The sequence below is a fragment of the Pristis pectinata genome, chromosome 8 (assembly GCF_009764475.1).
Source record: "Pristis pectinata isolate sPriPec2 chromosome 8, sPriPec2.1.pri, whole genome shotgun sequence".
In the NCBI taxonomy this organism is placed as follows: domain Eukaryota; kingdom Metazoa; phylum Chordata; class Chondrichthyes; order Rhinopristiformes; family Pristidae; genus Pristis; species Pristis pectinata.
This window is the reverse complement of record NC_067412.1, coordinates 26836124-26859088: the sequence shown is the minus strand read 5'-3', so window position 1 is coordinate 26859088 and position 22965 is coordinate 26836124. Positions and strand designations below refer to the sequence as shown.

The 22965-nt window shown below is 47.0% G+C and overlaps 1 protein-coding gene across 1 annotated transcript; it reads left to right on the top strand.

Moving 5' to 3' along the window:
- The first annotated feature begins 12550 nt into the window (after positions 1–12550).
- On the top strand, positions 12551–21912 carry LOC127573270 (UDP-glucuronosyltransferase 2C1-like). Its single transcript, XM_052021318.1, has 4 exons — positions 12551–12654; positions 14115–14766; positions 16484–16551; positions 20370–21912. Exons 1-4 carry the CDS (start codon positions 12551–12553, stop codon positions 21910–21912), a joined length of 2367 nt encoding a protein of 788 aa, XP_051877278.1.
- Positions 21913–22965: the final 1053 nt, after the last annotated feature.

The window sequence follows — 22965 nt, the reverse complement described above, 5'->3', positions numbered from 1 at the left end:
TCAATGAATTTTGTGGGTGTGAGGAGGTCCCTACCATTGCCACTCACTTACGCAATAAACCTGCCCTTACCTTGAGCAACTCTCACTGTGACAACTTCCTGACCAAAGCTAGTTCAGAAGTGATCACCAAGATTTTATGTAGGACATGACCTTCTGGCTGCAGATCCAACAGAAATGCACCGGTACCCCAGCCAGTGCATCGCAACAGAATGACAATTCAGTGTAGCACTCTAAGTCTTCCAGTCCAAGCACTCACAAGCACAAGCCCCTGTTCTTTAACGCAGACATCTGCTCAGGCTGCACGCTACCAGATGGGGACCCAGAGCAAACCCTGTCCTCCCCTGGTGCTCTCACAGCTATGAAGTACCCACGGCTCGGTGTGGGGAGGCTGTCTGTGAGGCTGGGGTCGGGCAGTCTATGGGGAGGTGGAGCAGCAGTGCAGCACTAACGTGTGTGGCTCAGGCCTGCCCCTGGCTGGCACAGGCTATTGTTCGGTTTGGCAGTGGATGTTCTGCATGTTGAAAGACTGCCCAGATCCTACAGGCTCTCTCATCGCCCTCTGCTGGATGTGATGGGAGCTGCCTTCTCCTCTTCTCACTGTTCATCTGAACATTCTCCCCGGTCTGAACATTTCTCTGCGGTAACAAGCTTAAACACCAGTGTACATGTTTTTGGCAGAGCAACAGAGAGGGCAGGGTTCACGCCAGATTCCTGGCACAGCATCACAGTCAGTAATGCATCTCTCTTTATGTAATCCTGTGATATCCCCTTTTAATGTTGATTTTATTCGTGCCCTAGTTCCTGGCCATACACCCTGAGAACTAAGTGAGCTCCCAATGTACTTTGTCTGCCAGTTAAGCCACGCCTCGGGCTGAACTCGTGGTCAAATCTGTCAAACAGATTTACTAAAAACAAATAATAGAAACATCTTAAAAGCAATTTAATACGCTTAAAAGGTTTAAATCAACTATTAATTATTAAAAACCTGAAACTTTCCTCTCTCCCTTGCACCTGTTCCTCTCTATGCCAATGAAAGCGGTCACTGACCCTGAGAAGCAGTTCAGTCCCCAAATTTTCCACCATAATTGCTGAAAGGCTTCACCAGGTGGAGCCTAATGTTGGACAATTTGAATGGCAGCAGCATGGACCTATCAGGAAGCTGGGATTTCTGTGTTAGTCCTGAACTTTCCAACAGTTACATGGGAAAATTCCAACAGTTATATATGGAACTTTGGCATTTCTCAGGAAATCCAGGACATTATTACCTTGCGTACCATAAGAGGGAGGAACAGATCTCTGTCACTCAGGCTTTTGTTTATAGTGACCACCACAAAAGTATCCAAGATTGAAGAGGATGAGTGAAAGGATTATGACACCAAAGCATTAAAGGTTAAACTTGAAAATAGCTTGCTTGCCTAGACTTGGTTTACATTGTTTACCATATGGAGGGTTAAGAAGTAATGTACTTGATAGTTCACATATCGTAGTCAATGGTGAGCCAACGGCGGTTGTTCCAAATGGAAAGAAAAGCTGCAGATGTTGAAAAGTTGAAATAAAAAACAGGAAACATTCAGCAGGTCAGGCAGCATCTGTGGAAAAAGAAACAGAGTTGACATTTCAGGTCTGTGACCCTTCATAGGAGCTGGACAGATTGAGGTTGCTCAAAACCTCAATTAAAAGTTGCACACTTACCTTCAGCAATTCTCCAGCATGATCTTGGAAAAAAAGTCGGTTGACTATCTTTGATGTTGTTGTCCCCGGGGGATTAAAAAAAGTAACATTATGTGTGGTGGTCAAATTAGCAACACCCACAAATTTATAATATAAAAATATTTGGATATATTTCAGAAACTTTATAAGTATTAAACATTTGCAAAAAAAATTCTAATAACTCCAAAATTAACAACCAATCAAAAAATGTAAATAAATAAATAAGATGTAGGAAGATTATTAAAAAGGTCCTTTCAAATTAAATGCCAAGGGGAAAGATTTTTTTTAGGAAATCTCATTTAAAATTAACAATGCTTTTTAAACAAAATCTTCTACCTGCAGCTGTATTGTTCCATTAGAAGCTTCTTCCTTATGTGGGAAAACACCTCTTGTGCTTCTTTAAACTGGGGCAAGACCTTTGTGTGATCTACTTTTGTAAATACAAGGAAAATGATGCAGGTTCTTGCTCCCTTGTTGATCATCATGACTATTTCAATGTCAGGTACAGCCAACAGTGGCGTGTTGAATCACTGATGGCAAATTCAAGATTTATGCATTGGGACTCATGGAAATCCCAAGTTGCTGACAATTTTAGGAAGTGATGAGAGCGAACACTAATTGTTTTTCTTCATTCTTATCACAAAATCCTGTCTGATGTGTTGAAGATGATAAAAGGATTTGATAGATAAGCAAAATTGCTCCTTCACGTGGGTATCAGACAAGGAACCCTGGCCACAAAATTCCAAATTCCCAAATAGCAATCGAGAAATAATTTCAAGAAGGCATCCCTTCATGCAGAGGCTAATTGGAATCTGGAAGTCTTTCCCAGAAAAAAAACTGTCGGAAATTTCAAAATTGAGATTGATAGATTTTTATCAAGCAAAAATATCACGAGAATTGGAATTAAGCGGGATAAAGGGAGTTTAAGAGAGACACCTGTCAAGATGTAGTGGAACACAAAGCAGGCTTGAGATTCTGAATGAACCACTCTCCTTCCTTTGTTCTTATGTTTTGATGGCCATGAGATTGACAATCCTTGACCTTCCTTGGCTTCATTGTTGTAGTATTGATAATAAAAGGAAACAATTCTCCTGGCTCTTATTTGAGATATATTACTGCTGACTGACCCAGCCCAGAAAAGATGTGCAATTTCATTCGCCCATTCTTTTTAACTTTGCTTGATAATTAAGAACGTGTTCATTATATTTAATTTATTCACTAAATCAGAGTACATAGAACAGTACAGCACAGGAACAAGCCCTTCAGCCCACAATGTCTGTACTGAAACACAATGCTAAATTAAACTAAATCTCTTTTGCCTGTACATGATCCATATCCTTCCACTCCCTGCATATTCATGTATCTAATAGCCTCTTAGATGCCACTATCATATCTGCTTCCACCAATCCCCCGGCAGCCTGGTCCAAGCACCTACCACCCTTTGTGTAAAAAACTTGCCCTGCACATCTCCTTTAAACTTCCCACCCCAACCTTAAATGAGTGACCTGTCGTGGGAAGATGATTCTGACTGTACATCCTATCTATGCCGCACATAATCTTATAAACTTCTATTGGGTCTTCCCTCAGCCTGCTGCCGCTCCAGAGAAAACAACCCAAGTTTGTCCAACCTCTCCCAATAGCTCACACCCTCTAATCCAAATGGCATCCTTGTAAAACCTCTTCTGTACCCTTTCCAAAATCTCCACATCCTTCCTGTAATGGGGAAACAAGAATTGCACACAATACACATAGTGTGGCCTAACCAAAGTTTTATAGAGCTGCAACATGACTTCCTGACTCTTATACTCAATGCCCCTACCAATGAAGGCAATCATGCTTCTTCACCACCCTATCTACTTGCTTGGCCACTTTCAGTGAGCAATGGACTTGAATCCAAGATCCTTCTGTACATCAATACTGTTAAGGGTCCTGCCATTCCAATACTCACCCCTTAGATTGGACCTCCCAAACTGCAACACCTCACACATGCTTAGATTAAATTTCATCTGCCATTCTCTGCTCATATCTGTAACTGATATATATTCTGCTCTATCCTTTGGCACCCTCTGCACTGTCCTCAACTCTACCAATCTTTGTATTGTCTGCAAACTTACTAACCCACCCATCTACTTTGCATCCAAGTCTTTTATGTGTAATCACAAACAACAGAGGTCCCAGCACTCATCCCTGCAGATCATCACTGGTCACAGAGCTCCAATCAGAATAGCACTCTGCCACCACTACCTCTGTCTTCTATGGGCAAGCCAATTCTGAATCCAAACTACCACGTCACTGTGGAACCCATGCATCTTAACCTTCTGAATCAGCCTACCATGAAGGACCTTGTCAAACATGTTACTAAAATCTGTGTAGAGAACATCCACTGCCCTACCCTCATCAATCACCTTTGTCAACTCCTCAATAAACTCAATGAAGTTTTTAAGACAGGACCTGCCCTACACAAAGCCATCTGACTGTCCCTAGTCAGGCCATGTTTTTTCCAAATGTGCGTAAATTCTATCCTCTCCAGTAGTTTCCCTATCACTGAAGTGAGGCTCGCTGCCCGATAATTTCCTGGATTATCCCTATTTCACTTATTGAACAAAGGAACAACACTGGCTACTCTCCAGTCCTCCTGGACATCGGCTGTTGCTAGTGAGGATACAAAATCTTTGTCAAGGCCCCAGCAATCTCCTCTCTTGCCTCTTTCATAAATCTGGGATATATCCCATTGGGATCTGGGGACTTATCCACCTCGATGCTCTTCAAGTTCTTGTCACTAAATAAAGAAATCCTTTGAAAAAATAAATGGCAAGCAAATGTTGGAAAATATGAATGTAAGAAGTTGGAGTAGAAGTGAGGCCACCCTATCCTTAAATCCACTGCACTTCTCATAAGGTCAGAGCTGAAGTTATGTGCTGTGTCCACATTCCCATATTCTTTGATTCCCTTTGAGCCCAAACTTGCATTGATTTTGAATATTCTCAATGCCTGAACATCCACTTCCCTCTGTGGTTCACACCTGAGTAAAGAAATTTCTTATTCTAAGAATGTACTCCCTAGTTCTACATTCTCAGCACCTACCCGATGAAGCCCTCACAGAATTTTATGTGTTTCATTGAGATCACTTATTCCTTTAAAATTGAGCAAGTATTGGCTCATCCTAGACCAATTTCTCCTACACTGTTTCCAAAACAACCATACCTTTCCCTTGGCACAAGGGTCCCCAAAAACCTTTACAATTGCAGCGAGCCTTCTTAACTTACGGGCATTATTCTCCATGTAATAGAGGCTGATATATCATGTACTTTCCTTACTGTGTGCTGTATGCGAGATATGGTGCTTAAAGTGCAAGGATAGCCAGATCTCTCTCAACACCAACATTTTGTTTCTATAATTCCTGCCAAAATGAATAGTGTCCTATTCCCCAACATTATACTCCATCTACCAACTTTTTCCCACTCATTTGATATGCCTAGACTCCATTGCAACTTTATGTGTCCCTCATCCTCTTACTTGCCTACTAACTTCATTGTCAGTAAACTTGGATACTATATCTCAATAAGACGTTAGTTAATAACTGATATTCCATAAGTAACAGGCAGCCAGCCAGTAAACGATCCACTTGTTATTGTTCATTGCTAGGGAAATTGAATACAAAAGTAGGAAAGTTGTGCTTTTAGATAAAATGTTGGTGAAGTCACATACAGAGCAATGTCTACATTCCTGACTGGCTTATTGTAATGGAAGCATTTCAGTGGCATGGGTGGCCTGTCTTCAGAAGAAAGGTTGAACAGGCTAGGTTTGTAGCTGCTGAAGTTTAGAAGAGTGAGAAGGGTCTTGATTGAAACATAAAATCCTGGCAGGGCTTTTGGGCGGATGTGGAGAGGATGTTTCCTCTTCTAGGAGAATCTAGCACTGGGGGTGACTAAAGTAAAAATACAGGTTTGCCCAATTAAGATAGAGATGAGGTGAAGCTTTATCTCTCCGAAGGCTCTGACTCTTTGGGACTCTCTTCCTCAAAGCACGGCGGAAACAGAGGGAGATAGATATTTGATAAATGTGGTTAGTGGAGCTGAGGTTACCACCAAATCTTCCATAATCTTCTGCATATAAGCTCTTGCTCCTAATTCATATGTATTCCTGCTCTCTGTTTTACGTTTATTAACCATTCCTTATCTATGCCAGCACATTGCTCCAAGTCAATGAACCCGTAATTTATATAATTTAAGTTGTTGGAAGTATGGATAGAGTCATAAGAGTCATAGAGCACTACAGCACAGAAACAGGCCCTTCAGCCCATCTAGTCCATGCCAGCCTGGTTTTCTGCCTAGTCCCATCTACCTGCACCCAGACCACAGCCCTCCATACCTCTCTCTCATCCATGTACCTATGCAAACTTCTCGTAAATATTACAATTGAACCCGTATACTCATTGGTTCCCCTTCATCAACACTATTGTTCCATCCTCAAAAACTATACTACGTTGGCCTAGAATAGTTTCCCTTTCATAAAAACAGGACGACTCTGCCTGATAATAATATATTCTGAATGCACATTGTCCTTCCCTAACAATCAACGCTAGAAACTCTTTGACAGTTGAGTTCAGATAACTTATCAGCAGTTCCATATTTTATCTCCGTCTCTTGCAGGATCATTACTAATACATCCCTTGGATATGTGAAATGAGGTCCAAAAAATTGTGGGTTTTTAATCCCATTAATTTCTCCAATACATTTTCTTTACTGCTAATAATAAACTTCCTCCCTTTTACTTCGATCCTTGGTTCCTAATTTATCTTACTCAAGAATTTTTCTTGTATTTCACTTTGTTCTTTATTCCCTTGTCTTTCCTAATATTCACTCAGCTATGCTGATGGAGGTGATCACCCTATTCATATTGCAATCAATGGATCCCCGACTCAGTGTGAAATCCCTGTGCTACTGGTGCTGCACAATTCCGTGATCCTTGTCACTACCAACTGACTTCCAAGGGCATTTAAGCATTGGTTGCTAGTAGTGTCAACCTTCCATAACAGACTGGCCAGCAAACTGGTTCCTCCACTTCCTCTGCAGCAGAGCTGGCAGACGACCTCTGACTCCAACCAACTGTCACCAGCCCTGTCCACTTCACGCTCCAGTGAAGATTACTAATCATGATTTAAGACATAATGGCAGGACTGTGAGATATCGTGGGATATAATTGCAAGTTTGTTGTTGTAGGATTTGAAAATTAAGAAAGTAAAACGTGGGAACTTCAAAAGCGATCAAACCTCAAGAGTTTGAGGGATCAGCAGGAAGGCTGAAGGTAGAGCAGAGTATGCTATATCTCCCAGAAGAATGGAAAGCAGACAAGCTCAGGTTGATGAGCAGAGTAGCAACACTGGTGAAACCAGTGGGTCCTGGCAGAAGATACACCGTGGCTCAAGCCCTCCCCCCCGAGAAGCAACAAAGGAGAGTCCGTATGTCAAAGAGAGCAGGTGTGTAGTAATTACGAAGAATAAAGGAGCTAGGGAACTGAAAGTAGCAGCTACATGACTAAAAGAAGCCTCGGGGACAGACCTCACAAGGCCATACTTGAGCAATAGTTCCAAAACTGGCATCTGTTGTCCTTCACGATTATGCTGAAGCATCCTTTGTAATCCTAGGGTTTATCTATGTAAAGATGCTTTGCACAAAACTTATTTCTCTCTCTTGTATAAATGAGAGGACTTTGAGAACTCCTCAGAGTCCGCGGGTAATCCGATTTCGGCCTGTTGGACTCTCCGTGACATCACGAATAAAACCTCTTTGCCTGGAAGTCTGTATGGTGTGAGTTAGTTTTCTCTGACAATCTGGCAGGATCTCTATTGTAACGGGATCCGAACATAAATGTTGAGTAAAAGTAAAGGAGAATTTGTATTAAAAGAGAGCACAGTGTTCCACCCGGCCGCTGACCCGCGTTGAGACGCCCTGATCCGATCCCGGAGAGACGGGTGGGCAAGACCACGCGAGGAAGAAGGAACCTGAAAATACCCTCCAGATAAAGTAACGATAAATGAACTTGAGGACTTCGAGGACAGAGGAATAAGAGCTCTAGGGAAAAAGGAATAGTGTTGTATGTTAAGTAGTAAAGTTAATCATTAGAATTTATGGTTTCGCGGTAAGAGGGACTATACGGAATTAACAAACTGTGAGAATGGGAAATAAGAATTCTATTCCAGATAAGAGGAATTTCCGGTAAAATTGCAAAAGGAGAGCATCATGAAATTATCAAAGAGACACAAGTTAAGAAACAAATGGGAGATCCTCTCGTGCCACCCGGATCACCCGCTGATAAGGTTTGGTTGGAAACCGGAGACAGCAGGTCCTCAGTAACAGTTTCCAGTGATCTCTACGGATGGTCCAACGGGGAATGGCCCCTGGGGGGTGGGGGTGGGGGGGGGGGATCGTTTGATTTAAAGAAAATCCTGTATTGGAAGAGCGATACCGAGTCGGGAGGGGGAGACCCCACATGGGATTATAATTACATGATTAGTTGTTTTAATAAATGGCTGGAAATGGCGAAACGACACCAGCCTCCAAGAGAGAAGCCCAAAAAGAGCAATTTGGAAAGCGAAGGACTGCTGGAAGCAGCAGTACTCCCAAAGAGCTATCAGCCCCCAGCGCCACCCCCCCCCCCCCAACCCGGTGGGATTATATCCCAAACTCGAAAACTCATCATACCGATCGTTCGTTTGATGATATTCTGGTGGCCACAGCAGTAAATCCTCCAGAAAGACCTCCCCCTGTATGGAAAGGGACCGCAAGTCCCCGCAAACTTCGGGAGAAACAGGGGAGCCTAGTTCTAGCTCCCAGTTAGAGCTAAGGTCCCATATAACAAGCAGCAAGGTCAAGCAGACTGTTGAGGCTCACACCTGCTTCACCTGACTGCGCCATTCAACCTGAGGGCTTCTCAATCCATCGAATGGACCCTACGGAATCGTCAGGCAAAGTTAGGAGTGGAGGGGTCTGCTTCTTAAACAACAACTTGTGGTGCTCCGAGGTGACAGTCCTGGAGAGCTCCTGCTCACCCAGCCTGGAATATCTAATGGTAAAGTGTTGACCATTCTACCTGCCAAGAGTGTTCACTTTAGCTGTCCTGATGGCAGTCTACATCCCACCACAGACGGACATGAAGCCTGCACTCAATGAACTATACTCCGTGGTCAACAACCTTGAGACAGGATACCCTGAGGCCCGCTTCATTATAGCAGGTGACTTCAAACAGGCCAACCTCAAGAGTGTGTTAACAAAATACTACCAGCACATCTCCTGCTCCACCAGGGACCCAAACACCCTTGACCAATGCTATACAACCATCAAAGATACCGTCCGAGCCACCCCTCGTCCTCACTTTGGGAAATCGGACCACCAGGCTGTGCTCCTTCTCCCTGCATACAAACAGAAACTGAAACGGGAGGATCCAGTACAGAGAGTCGTGCAGTGCTGGTCTGAGGAAACAAATGAGTTTCTACGTGACTGCTTTGAGTCAGTGGACTGGTCCATGTTCAAAGACTCAGCTGCCAGCCTAGATGAGTATGTCACCACCATCACGCACTTTATCAGCAAGTGTGTGGAGGACTGTGTGCCGAAGAGGACAATACGGGTGTTCCCAAACAGGAAACCGTGGATGAACCGGGAGATCCACTCGCTACTGAAGTCAAGGACTACTGCACACAAGTCTGATGATCGTGACCTGTACAAGAAATCGAGATATGACCTTCGGAAAGTTATCAGGAATGCCAGGAGACAATACCGACTCAAAATAAAGTCCCAGTCCAGCTGTCAGTTATGGCAGGGCTTACGTGCCATAACAGGCTACAAGACGAAGATGGGCTGCGTAGTTAACAACAATGCATTCCTTCCTGATGAGCTTAACGCATTCTGTGCACATTTTGAACAGAAGGAAAGTGGATAGTCACCACGATAGCCTCTAATGCAACTGAACCCGTGGTCACCATTGAGGACTTAAGATCAGTCTTCCGGAGAGTGAACACGGGGAAAGCACCTGGCTGTGGTAGGAAAGGCCAGGGGTCAGATGACAGTGACAACACTACTGACCCCCATGTTCGGATGATAGCATTGCCTATCAGGTCGGAAGCTATACCACTGTCAATCAGGGGTCCGGCTCTGCCCCATTAGGTAAACACCTTTGTCTTGCTGGACCACTCGGATTGGCCTGTTTAAAGCACCTTTGTCCTTGCTGGGCTACCCAGCCCCCCAGCAGCATAAAAGTGCTGCATGTTTGGTTTTTCTTTCTCTTTTTCTGTGTCCTAGGATGTTGAGGTAAGCTGTGCACTACTTCAGGGCAGTTAGTTAAGGACTCCCGAGACCAAAGAGCCAATGTTTGTCCAGAATCAGGGTGTCCAAACATTGTATAGTTTATTCCTTGATCATTTGTACCCAGTTATTGTGTGTGTGTGTGCGCGCGTGCGTGCGTGCGTGCGTGTGTGTGTGTGTGTGTGTGTGTGTGAACCTCACCCTCTGTCGCGATTTCCCTCCACATTCATGATCTCATGCTTGAGAGTGTGTGTGTGCACCTGTTCCCATTCATTCTGTCCCGCTTTGTCTTTGATAATAAACCATTTTTAAATTACAAGGACTGTGTGTCCAGACCTTTATCTTTAAGATACCAAAAGAACCTTTCTCACAACACTGGCCCAGATGGTGTCCTTGGCTGTGTGCTCAGATCTTGTGCTGCTCAGCTGGCGGAAGTATTTGCAGACATATTTAACCTCTCCCTGCTTCAATTACAGGTTCCCACCTGTTTTAAGAAGACCATTATCATCCCGGCCTATTGCCTAAACAGGTCTACAGCGGACACCATCTCCCTGGCCCTACACTCAGCTCTGGAGCATCTGGACAGTAAAGACACCTACATTAGATTATTGTTTATTGACTACAGCTCTGCCTTCAATACTATAATTCCAAGCAAACTCGTCACCAGACTCGGAGACCTGGGACTCAACACCTCCCTCTGTAACTGGATCCTTGACTTTCTGACCAACGGAACTCAGTCAGTGAGGATAGGCAGCAATACCTCCGGCACGATTGCTCTCAACACTAGTGCCCCACAAGGCTGCGTCCTCAGCCCTCTACTCTACTCCCTATATACTCATGACTGTGTGGCCAGATTCTGCTCTAACTCCATCTACAAGTTTGCAGATGATACCACCGTTGTAGGCCGTATCTCAAACAACGATGAGTCGGGGTACAGAAAGGAGATAGAGAGTTTAGTGGCATGATGTCATGACAACAACCTTTCCCTCAATGTCAACAAAACAAAAGAGATGGTCATTGACTTCAGGAAAGGGGGCGGTGTACATGCACCCGTCTATATCAACGGTGCTGAGGTCAAAAGGGTTGAGAGCTTCAAGTTTCTGGGAGTGAACATCATCAATAGCCTGTCCTGGTCAAATCACGTAGATGCCATGGCCAAGAAAGCTCACCAGTGCCTCGACTTCCTCAGGAGGCTAAAGAAATTTGGTATGTCCCCTTTGACACTCACCAACTTTTATCGATGCGCCATAGAAAGTATCCTATCTGGATGCATCACAGCTTGGTACAGCAACTGCTCTGCCCAGGACCGCAAGAAACTGCAGAGAATTGTAGACACAGCCCAGTGCATCACGGAAACCAGCCTCCCTTCCTTGGACTCTGTCATTACCTCTCGCTGCCTTGGTGAAGCAGCCAGCATAATCAAAGACCCCACCCACCTGGGTTATTCTCTCTTCTCTCTTCATCCATCAGGTAGAAGATACAGGAGCCTGAAGGCACATACCACCAGGCCTAAGGACGGCTACTATCCCACTGTGATAAGACTATTGAACGGTTCCCTTATACTTTGAGATGGACTCTGACCTCACGATCTACCTTGTTGTGATCTTGCACCTCATTGTCTACCTGCACTACACTTTCTCTGTAGCTGTGACACTTTACTCTGTACTGTTATTGTTTTTACCTGTACTACCTCAATGCACTCTGTACTAACTCAATGTAACTGCACTGTGTAATGAATTGACATGTACGATCGGTATGTAAGACAGGTTTTTCACTGTACCTTGGTACGTGACCATAATAAACCAATACCAATACCAAGGGTGACGAGGGCGGAAGTGCAGACAGTTCCTGGGACGCCAACGGTGGTTTAATACAAGCACCGTGTATAATGGTAGGAAATGTTCCTGTAATCAAGCCTTGGACCCCTTTTGAGCTGAGCTCCAAACCCCCTTAAGAAACCTCTAGCCTTCCATAACTGGCTAGGACAGACATGTCAAATCTATAATTAATTACCTGGAGATGTAAATCTGCTCCTAAAGGTTGCCTACGGCACCTCATGAAACACGGTTACGCGTGGGTTCCAAGTCCTGGGATTTGATGCGACGGGGGATTGGCGGTCCCCGGCGGTCAGAGAAAAATGGCTAGCAGGACAGGGACAGGAAGCCATTCTACAAGCGGCAAGGCAGCATAATGAATTTGGGGAGGTGACTAGGTGTGTACAGAAGAGGGGCGAAAATGTAGTGGATTTTTTGGCTAGATTCAGGGATACTTGGGAATCTTCGGCCAGAATCGAGCTGAAGCAAAATTCACGCTTAGCCATTCAAACTTGCCTCGAACCTTCTGCTGTCCATGCCTACAAGTTGGCAAATTTGACCTGGCAAAGAAATGATTGGTCGGAAATTGTTACCTCCCTTGTTAACATGGACAGACAGGGACTTTTTACCCGAAGAAGTGACCCCAAAGGACAATTTCTACAGATGGGGAAAGGGATAGTGGGTGAGGCCGCGAGAGGTGAAGGGGACCCTGGAGAGACAAGCAAAATGATGCTTGATGGAAGAAAGGACATTGGGCGCGGGAATGTCGATCAGAGGCCCCTGCTCAAGGCCCACCAGAATGAGCACCAGCGATCCGGGCCCCATTCTCTGTAAACAACCCCTTTCCTCAAAACGAATAGGGGTGCCAGGGAGGATAGCGGTGCAGGCGGCCATGATCAGACTCTCGACCCAGCCAGAGGATGACCCTATAGTATCATTTGAGGTGGGTGGAAGACTAGTGGACCTGTTGATCGATTCTGGAGCAACTCTTTCATCTGTACCCCCTTCATGACACTTTCTTTGAGCTCCCACAGGGTTTCTACCATTGGAGTTGCCGGAATCCCCGTGGTGGAACCTCTCTCCCAACCAGTCCCCATTACACTAGGGGGATTGGTAGTAGATGAGTTATTTGTGATAGCAGAAAATTCGTCTGTTAGTCTCCTTGGAAGACAGGCCCTCTGCAAATTGGGAGCCACAATTCACTGTACCCCACAAGGATTGTACCTCCAGCTGCCCGAGGCTTCCGTAGGAAGAGCGCACCAGATGTTGAGGCACAAAATAACGGCCCTGGAACAAAAAGCCGCAGTGCTCTACTCCTGGCAGTTGCCCTATAATCCATTTGAGCGAGGCCTGATGTGGTTATCTGTCGCCTTCGGCAACTCTGCTGAAGGGTGCCTTTGCTATCTGCTCTACTTGATCCTTACGTGCAGGCTGTTGCAGCGTGTCCATTGTACCGCATCGTTTACCAACACCCAGGAGACCGGCGCATATGTATCCAAAGCCCATTCCTGCCTGAACATAACAGTAAGTTCAGCGGATGGATCTTCTTCTTCAGTCCCTTGGGAGTGGGGGCTGAGGTGGAGTTAATGCCAACCCAAGAAGCATTGTTCGTCATGGGACTAAAATCAGTCCCTCATGTCACCCTCGCCGTCATGCCACCAGCCACCCTGAGCAGATAAGCCCTATGGTAGAGTCCCTGCAGAAAGAGACGCCTCTCTACCTCACTACTGCGGGGACCCAGGCAGGCTCCTTTCACACAGGGGTGCTGCCTGCACACTCTGGATTTATTCAGAAAGCCCAAGGAGAGTGGGAGACAGAATTTTTGGGGTTCCAACCTCCCCCACCGACTGCTCCCCGCTCCTCCCCCGGGAATTACCTGATACCCTATGGGCAAAGCATAAAAACCATGTCGGCCTACTGGTCTCTGCAGCTCCACACCGGGTTAAAATGAAACACTGTGCGCCGTTGCCATGCATAAAACAGTATCGCCTGTCGGAAAAGGCTGAGGCAGGAACTAAACCGGTTATAACCGCCCTGCTAGAACAAGGCGTCTTATATCCAACCCAGAGTCCATGCAACACACCTATTTTGCCCATTCCCAAACTGCGACGCAAAGATGAATGGCGTTTCATCCAGGACCTTAGAGCCATCAACCAGATAGTGGTCCCGGTCACCCCTGTAGTCCCTGACACTAATTTTATTCTTTCCTCCCCTCCTCTGCTGATTTGACGTACGACACAGTAATTGACCTCTGCTCTGCGTTCTTCTCCATTCCCCTGCATTCGGCCAGCCAATATCTTTTTGCTTGCACCTACGGTGGCGGGCAGTACACACGGACCAGGCTTCCCGAGGGGTACACTGAGAGTCCGGGTGTTTACACTGCAGTGGTCCGGAGGGACTTGAGTGAGATCACCCTCCCAGGCAAAAGCACGGTGCTCCAGTACGCCGACGATCTGCTCATAGCCTCCCCGTCATATGACGATGGCCGGCGTGACACTGTAGCCCCGCTATGCCATCTAGCCAAGAAAGGACACCGGGTCTCTGCCGCCAAACCACAGTCCAGTGCTTGGGATATATCCTCGCTGATGGCACTCGCAGATGCCAGCCTCAAAGGGGTTAACGTTATACTACACTCAGCTCGACCCAAAAACAGGAGAGAAATGCTGTCCTTTCTGGGTATGATGAACTATTGCCGACAATGGATACCCAAGTACCGCCAGATGGACTCTATCCTCCGACAGTCCACGCTCCAAATCGGGCCGACCAACATAGTATGGACCAAGGAGAGGGTCCAAGCTTATGGACTACTAAAGGAAGCCATTATGAAGACACCAGCCCTTGGAATCCCTGATTACAGAAAACTTTTTGCGCATTATGTGGGCGAAAAGGAGGGATTCGCCACTGGCATATTGACACAGGAGCACGGAGGCCGAAAGAGACCGGTAGCCTACTATTCAGTGCAACTTCTGCCAGTGGTTAGGGGAATGCCTGCGTGCCTTAGGACTGTAGCTGCCACCGCTGTAATGGTAGAAAAATCCACTCCCATTGTTCTGGGCCATCCCTGTGTTATTTGGGCACCACGTGCAGTCTTGCTGCTACTCAATTCAGCAGCCACACAACATTTCACTGCTGCAAGACGAACAGGGTATGAGGTCACGCTGTTATCCAAACCTAAACTTTCCTTCTGCCAAGCACCAGCCCTCAACCCCGCCACTCTCCTCCCCGAGTGGGAAGAGGAGAAGGAAGGAGGACATGTTGATTCTTGTTGATTCGGCCTCTTCCCCTCTCCTGGATGTTCAATCCACCCCCCTGGATAACCCAGACCTTGTGCTTTTCACTGACGGTGCTTCACATCGTCCCTATGACACCGCCACTATGGCCGGATACTCAGTGGTCACTCCATTCTGGAAGCTTGCGCACTGCCCCCCCAGAACATCCGCCCAGGCTGCGGAGATTTTTGCACTCACCCGAGCATGTATACACTCCAAGGATAGAACAGCAAACATATATACCACTTCACAGTATGCCTTTGGGGTGGTACATGACTTCGGGGCTTCGTGGCAACATAGGGGGTTCATCACCAGTCCCGGGAAACCCATACAACATGTGGCCCTGTTTGCTAACCTGGTCAGTGTTAGAGTGGCCAGTGTTAGAGTTAGTGTTGGAGTGAGGAGTTGAGGCTTTGGTTTGAGAGGCTTTGGGGAGAAGAGGCAAAGGTAAGTCTCTGGTAAGTTTCTTTCTTTCTTTGATTTGGTGTTGCCTGTAGTGCAGAGCAGTGAGAATGGCTCCAGGGTCAGGTGTGTGTTCAGCTTGTGGGATGTGGGAGTTCTGGGAGACACCCAGTCTCCCTGATAACTACGTACATCTGCACAAGGTGCATCCAGCTGCAGCTCCTTACAGACCGTGTTAGGGAACTGGAGCTGCAGCTGGATGACCTTCGGCTCCTACGGGATACCAAGGAGTACATAGACGAGAGCTACAGGGAGGCAGTCACTCCGAAGCTGCAGGAGGCGGGTAGCTGGGTGACTGTCAGGAGAAGGACGGCAGGTAGTGCAGAGTACCCCTGTGGCTGTTCCCCTCAATAACAGGTATACCGCTTTGGATACTGTTGGGGGGGGAATGGCCCAGCAGAGGAAAGCCGCAGAGACCAGGTCCCTGTCACTGAGCCTGGTCGTGTGGCGCAGAAGGGAAGTGGGGGGGAAGAGAAGGGTGGTAGTGATAGGGGATTCCATAGTAAGGGGGGCAGACAGGAGATTCTGTGGACGTGAAAGAGACTCCCGGATAGTATGTTGCCTTCCTGGTGCCAGGGTCAGGGACGTCTTGGATCGGGTCCACAACATTCTGAAGGGGGAGGGTGAACAGCCAGAGGTCGTGGTACATATTGGTACCAATGACATAGGTAGGAAAAGAGATGAGGTCCTGAAGAGGCAATATAGGGAATTAGGTAGGAAGCTAAAAAGCAGGACCTCAGGGGTAATAATCGCTGGATTGCTGCCTGTGCCATGTGCCAGTGAGGGTAAGAATAGGATGATTTGGCAGATGAATGCCTGGCTGAGAAATTGGAACTTCAAGGAAATTAGCAATGGGGTCCGCACGCCTGTGGACTGTGCTCCTGATTTTTGGACTGATGGGATTCTACTATTCCTTTCTGCGTCTCAGTTACGAGTACGCGTTGAGAACAAATCAGTCGAGCTGTTGGGTCTGTGCAAGGGGGCCCTCCCATTCTGGTGAAGATATCCCTCCTGAGCCAGCCCCTTTCACCTTCCCTGAGATGGAGGCTTGGAGGAAATTTAATAACGGATCAGGTAGAGTACAACAACGCCCCGTAAGAAAGGACGGGAATGGCGGAATGAGGGCCAGGGAGGGGAGGGGTGCAGGGACACCAAAAAGGTCGGTACCCATGATGGTCCCATGGCGAGCTAGGTCTATTCAGATACAAAAGAAGGATGATCCAAGTATCATTCGTCGCCAGATGGAGACCACCTTTGATGGGTGGTATCTGCCCCGGTACCTGGGATCCCCCCAACCTAGGAAAGGCCATGAGTGCATGTGTCAGCCAGACAGCCCACATGCTACACCCATGGGAAGCAGTAAGTATGAGTTTAATAATACCCGACCTAGCACCCTGCTGTGGGCATTTCATGAAACGTACTGAGTATGTGGTACTAAGGCCTATCCTTGGCTTCCCACGAACTGGACCAGTTGTTGCTATCCGGCCTATGTGGTACCCCATATGCGGTTTGTCTATGTAAAGATGCTTTGCAAAAAACTTGTTTTTTTCTCTTGTATAAATGAGAGGGTCTTTGAGAGCTCCTTAGAGTCCCCAGGTAATCCGATGTTGGCCTGTTGGACTTTCCGTGATATTGAGTCATATAGCACTGAAACAGGCCCTTTGGACCGACTGGTCCATACTGACCAAGATGCCCCATCCAAGCTAGTCCCACTTGCCAGCATTTGGCCCATAACCTTCTAACCCTTTGCAATCTATGTACCTGTCCAACTGGCTTTTAAAAGTTGTTACTGTACCTGCCTCAGCCACTTCCTCCTGCAGCTCGTTCCACATACGTACCACCCTTTGTGTAAAAAAGTTGCCCCTCATGTTCCTCTTAAATTTTTCCCCTCTCACCTTAAACCTATGGCCTCTAATTCTTGATAACCCAACTCTGGGAAAAAGACTGAATGTATTCACTCTATCTATGCCCTTCGTGATTTTATACACCTCTGTAAGATCAATTCTCAGTCTCCTACACTTGAAGGAATAAAGTCCTAGCCTGTCCAACCTCTCCATATAACTCAGTCCCTCAAGCCCCGGCAGCATCCTTGTAAATCTTTTCTGCACTCTTTCTAAATTAATAATATCTTTCCTAAAGCAGGGTGACCAAAACTGAACACAATACTCCACGTGTGGCCTCACCAGCACCCTGTACAACTGCATCATGACCTCCCAACTACTATACTCAATGCCCTGACTGATGAAGGCCAGTGTGCCAAACGTCTTCTTGACCACCCTGTCTACCTGTGACCCCACTTCCAGTGAACCATGTACTTGTGCTCCAAGGTCCCTTTATTCTACAATACTCCCCAGGGCCCTGTCGTTCTGTGACAATGTGGCATTTCTTTAGTACTGGCCCTCTGACACTGAGGCACCCCTTCAGTACAGCTCCTCTGACAGTGAGACACTTGTTCAGTGATGACTCTCCAAGAGTGAGGCTCTCCCTCAGTACTGCCCCTCCAACAGTGAGGCACTCCCTCAGGTCCACCCCTCTGACAATACAATGCTCCTTAGACCTCCCCATTCCCACACCGACTTGTCTGTCCTTGGCCTCCTCTACTGCCAACTTGAGGCCAAACACAAACTGGAGGAACAACACCTCATATTCTGCCTGGCTAGTCTCCAACCTGGCGGCATGAACATTGAATTCTCCCTCCAACTTAACTGCTCCCCCTCTGTCCCTTTTCTCTTTTCCCTCTCCCAGGGGTGTGTGAGTGATGGGCAAATGGAGAAGGAGGGGGGATGGGAAAGAGACACAGTGATGGGGGCCAACTGGATCAGGAGGTGAGGGAAAAGTGGACAGACAGGTCGGTGCGGGAATGGGGAGGTCTAAGGAGCATTGTATTGTCAGAGGAGTGGACCTGAGGGAGTGCCTCATTGTCAGGAGGGCAGTACTGATGGGCAGCCTCACTCTTGGAGACATCACTGAACAATTGCCTCACTGTCAGAGGAGCTGTATTGAAGGGGTGCTTCGCTGTCAGAGGGCCAGTACTGAGGAAATGCTACATTGTCACAGAATGGCAGGGCCCTTTGGGGGGTATTGTAGAATAAAGGGACCTTGGAGCACAAGTACATGGTTCACTGAAAGTGGAGTCACAGGTAGACAGGGTGGTGAAGGAGGCGTTTGGCACACTGGCCTTCATCAGTCAGGGCATTGAGTATAGTAGTTGGGAGGTCATGGTGCAGTTGTACAGGGTGCTGGTGAGGCCGCACTTGGAGTATTGATATCACGAATAAAACCTCTTTGCCTCAAAGTTTGTATGGTGTGCATTAGTTTTTTTCTGACAGCACAACACTTATAGATTTCCATGGATGTATGGCAGAGATCATTCTGACTGGTTCCATCACTGCCTGGTATGTAGACTCAGCCAGCTCCATCACGGGCACAACCCTCCCAACCATCCAGGACATCTTCAAGAGGCGGTGCCTCAAAAAGGCAGCATCCATCACTAAGGGCCCTTACCATCCAGGACGTGCCCTCATTACTACCATCAGGGAGGAGGTACAGGAGCCTGAAGACCCACACTCAAAGTTTCAGGAACAGCGTCTTCCCCTCCCCTATCAGATTTCTGAACGGTCCATGAACCCATGAACACTTCTTCGTCATATCTTTATATTTGCACTTTAGTTATTTTGCAAGTTATGGTAATGTTATGCCTTTGCACAGAGCTGCTGCCGCAAATCAACAAATTTCACGTCATCCAAGTCAGTGATAATAAATCTGATTCTGATTCAGTTGCGTGATCTCGGTAAACTTAACAAATCGAAGTCTAAACAGGGGTATGTATTTTTAAGTTATGTCAGCCAAAAGCCACTGGGAAACACAACAAGGAAACCAGGGCGCGCATAATAGCACAAAACTTGTAAATACACTTGTACTTACAACTGTGAAGGTCAAATTTTTCTGTCAGAACGAAAAAGCATCCTGCCAGACATCAGAGTGTGAAAGATTCATGGGTCTGCTGGAGGGGATGGGAGGTGCGGCCTCCTCCAGGTTATCATAAGTGACAATCTCAGCAGTGACGATGCAGACCCCATTATTGGGCACAGAAGGCCCGAGGGTGCATAAGAAAATCACAAGAGGAGCAAGGTTCGCAGTAACGTTTTTGGAGTGACTTTCTCACAAATAACTGGCATTGGCAGAAAATCAAGCTATTTTAATCTTTGCCTCGAACAAGTTTCGATCAGGTAGCTATTCAAAAGTAAATCGTGAGCTCATCCTTTGTACATTGGCGGGTGAGAAGCGACACACGAATAAGTCAGTTCGCCAGATGTGCATCATGAGAGCAGAGGACCACTGGCGAGCGCCGCTCCTCCGGAACCACGGTCTGTATTTCATTGTCGCCAGAGTAACTGAGGCCGCACGTTCCAAGAAACTGCAAAGACAATTGTCAGCTGGATCGTCCAGAATGAATCCATAATGCCGTTAACTTCCAAGGACATATGAAAAAACACACCCCCAACGCAGCTGTAGCGCCAAGGAATTTTTCTATGTCTCGCCAGAGAACCGGTTTTAATGTATAAAACAACTCGTCTAGAATTTCCGTTAAACCTTTCATTTACATAACAACAAAAGTGGTTTTATTGACAGTTCAAATGTGAATTGTTTAGTGGTAGTCAACAAGAATATCTGATCAGGTAGTGTCATTTTACCCAAGCACTGTAAGATTCAGCATCGGGAAACAACCATTATTCTGGTTGAGATTCGTGGCCGAAAATGTCAACTAAAAGCAGAGCGGTTTTTCTGGCACTTCTGCTGTTCTTTTCCGCAAGGAGTCCGGGCCCAGAAGCTGCCAGGATCCTCGCCGTCCCCACGGACTGGAGCCACTGGATCATCATGAAATCCCTGCTCCTGGAACTGGTGCAGAGGGAGCATCAGGTCACGGTGCTGAGGAACAACGACTCGCTGAGGATTGAGGCGACCTCCGAAGATTTCACCGTGGAAACGATCCGCATTCCCGCAGGTCAGGCACGTAAAGCCCTTAGTCAAAGCGAAATCCATGACATTGTCTTCAACTATCTCTACGTGGAAGATGGTTTCCTCTCCAGTATCTCCGCTCTCCGCAGCTTGTGCGCCTTATTCTACATCAATATTGAAGTGACTATCCCGGCCGTTCAGGCAATGTTTGAGGATCGCGCACTGATGGGTCGACTCAAAGCTGGAGGTTTTGATCTGATTTTGGCCGACCCTTACCATGTAGCCGGTGTCATGATGGCCCATGTACTTGAGAAGCCGTTGGTGCTTCTTGGCAGGTGGATGATAGCCGGGGACCTCCACTTTAATTTAGCCCCGTCGCCACTTTCTTTTGTGCCCATGATAAGTTCACGCCTGAGCGACAGGATGTTGCTTTTGGACAGATTGAGGAACGTGTTGATATATGGAATATCGAGATACATGAACAACTTCCACATTTACCCAGTTTACAACAAACTGTGCCAGCTTTACCTCAATAGTGACATTACGGTGGAAGAACTTTATCAAAAGGCTGATATCGTGCTAATGAAGGTTGACTTTGCCTTTGAGTATCCTCGGCCGACCGTGCCAAACCTGGTTTACATCGGAGGTTTTCAGTGCAGCCGGGGTCGACCGCTCCCTGCTGAACTGCAGCGGTTCATGGACAGTTCTGGCGAGGATGGCGTGGTGATCTTCTCCTTAGGAAGTGTGGTGGGCTTCCTTCCACCAGAGCTGGCGAGTGAAGTCGCGGCGGGACTAGCCCGACTCCCTCAGAGGGTGATCTGGCGGTTTACTGGAAGACTGCCCTCAACCTTAGGGAACAACACTAAGATAATGAGCTGGCTTCCTCAAAATGATCTGCTGGGTCATCCGAAGACAAGAGCGTTCATCAGTCACGGTGGGGAAAATGGGATTTATGAGGCCATTTACCACGGGGTCCCCGTGGTTGGCATCCCAATCTTATTTGATCAATATGATAACCTTCTGCGTCTCAAAACCCGAGGAGCTGCGGTCATGTTAGATTTGGCTCACTTGAAAAGAGACGATGTTTTCCAGGCAGTCAAGACCGTCATCGAGACCCCTTCCTATGGGGAGAACATGAAACGAATATCTGCCTTGCACAGAGATGTTCCAGTGGAGCCAAAGGAGCTGGCTGTTTTCTGGGTTGAATACACAATAAGGCACCGAGGGGCTGCTCATTTTAGATCCGCGGGTAATGAGCTGCCATTCTATCAGTACTACTTACTGGATGTGTTTGTCATTGTTCTGGTTTTCGTGGGGCTTTTCCTTTATCTTGCATTTAAATTGCTAAAAACTTTACTTGTCAAAGTGTGCTCGGGGAAGAAGAGGAAACAGGACTAAATTAAAGAATGATTTGCACTAAGAATGAATTCGTTCGTTATGGGCAGCCCCTTTTACATCGCACCACACCTTTTTCTCTAATATTAATAGCCAAACACAACTTAATCAACAACCTCTCCCATCCACTGAATGTATCATAATCCTATTTCCAAGCCACCCACGTGTCACCTTAGTAAATGCATTTTGAAAATTGCTGATCACATGCTGTTCTCCAAGCATGTCTAAGATTTTCCTCAAATTGTCATTGGGAATAATCCTGCTGAACTCCGGGAAAATAAAAATCAATGAATTTTGTGGGTGTGAGGAGGTCCCTACCATTGCCACTCACTTACGCAATAAACCTGCCCTTACCTTGAGCAACTCTCACTGTGACAACTTCCTGACCAAAGCTAGTTCAGAAGTGATCACCAAGAGTTTATGTAGGACATGACCTTCTGGCTGCAGATCCAACAGAAATGCACCGGTACCCCAGCCAGTGCATCGCAACAGAATGACAATTCAGTGTAGCACTCTAAGTCTTCCAGTCCAAGCACTCACAAGCACAAGCCCCTGTTCTTTAACGCAGACATCTGCTCAGGCTGCACGCTACCAGATGGGGACCCAGAGCAAACCCTGTCCTCCCCTGGTGCTCTCACAGCTATGAAGTACCCACGGCTCGGTGTGGGGAGGCTGTCTGTGAGGCTGGGGTCGGGCAGTCTATGGGGAGGTGGAGCAGCAGTGCAGCACTAACGTGTGTGGCTCAGGCCTGCCCCTGGCTGGCACAGGCTATTGTTCGGTTTGGCAGTGGATGTTCTGCATGTTGAAAGACTGCCCAGATCCTACAGGCTCTCTCATCGCCCTCTGCTGGATGTGATGGGAGCTGCCTTCTCCTCTTCTCACTGTTCATCTGAACATTCTCCCCGGTCTGAACATTTCTCTGCGGTAACAAGCTTAAACACCAGTGTACATGTTTTTGGCAGAGCAACAGAGAGGGCAGGGTTCACGCCAGATTCCTGGCACAGCATCACAGTCAGTAATGCATCTCTCTTTATGTAATCCTGTGATATCCCCTTT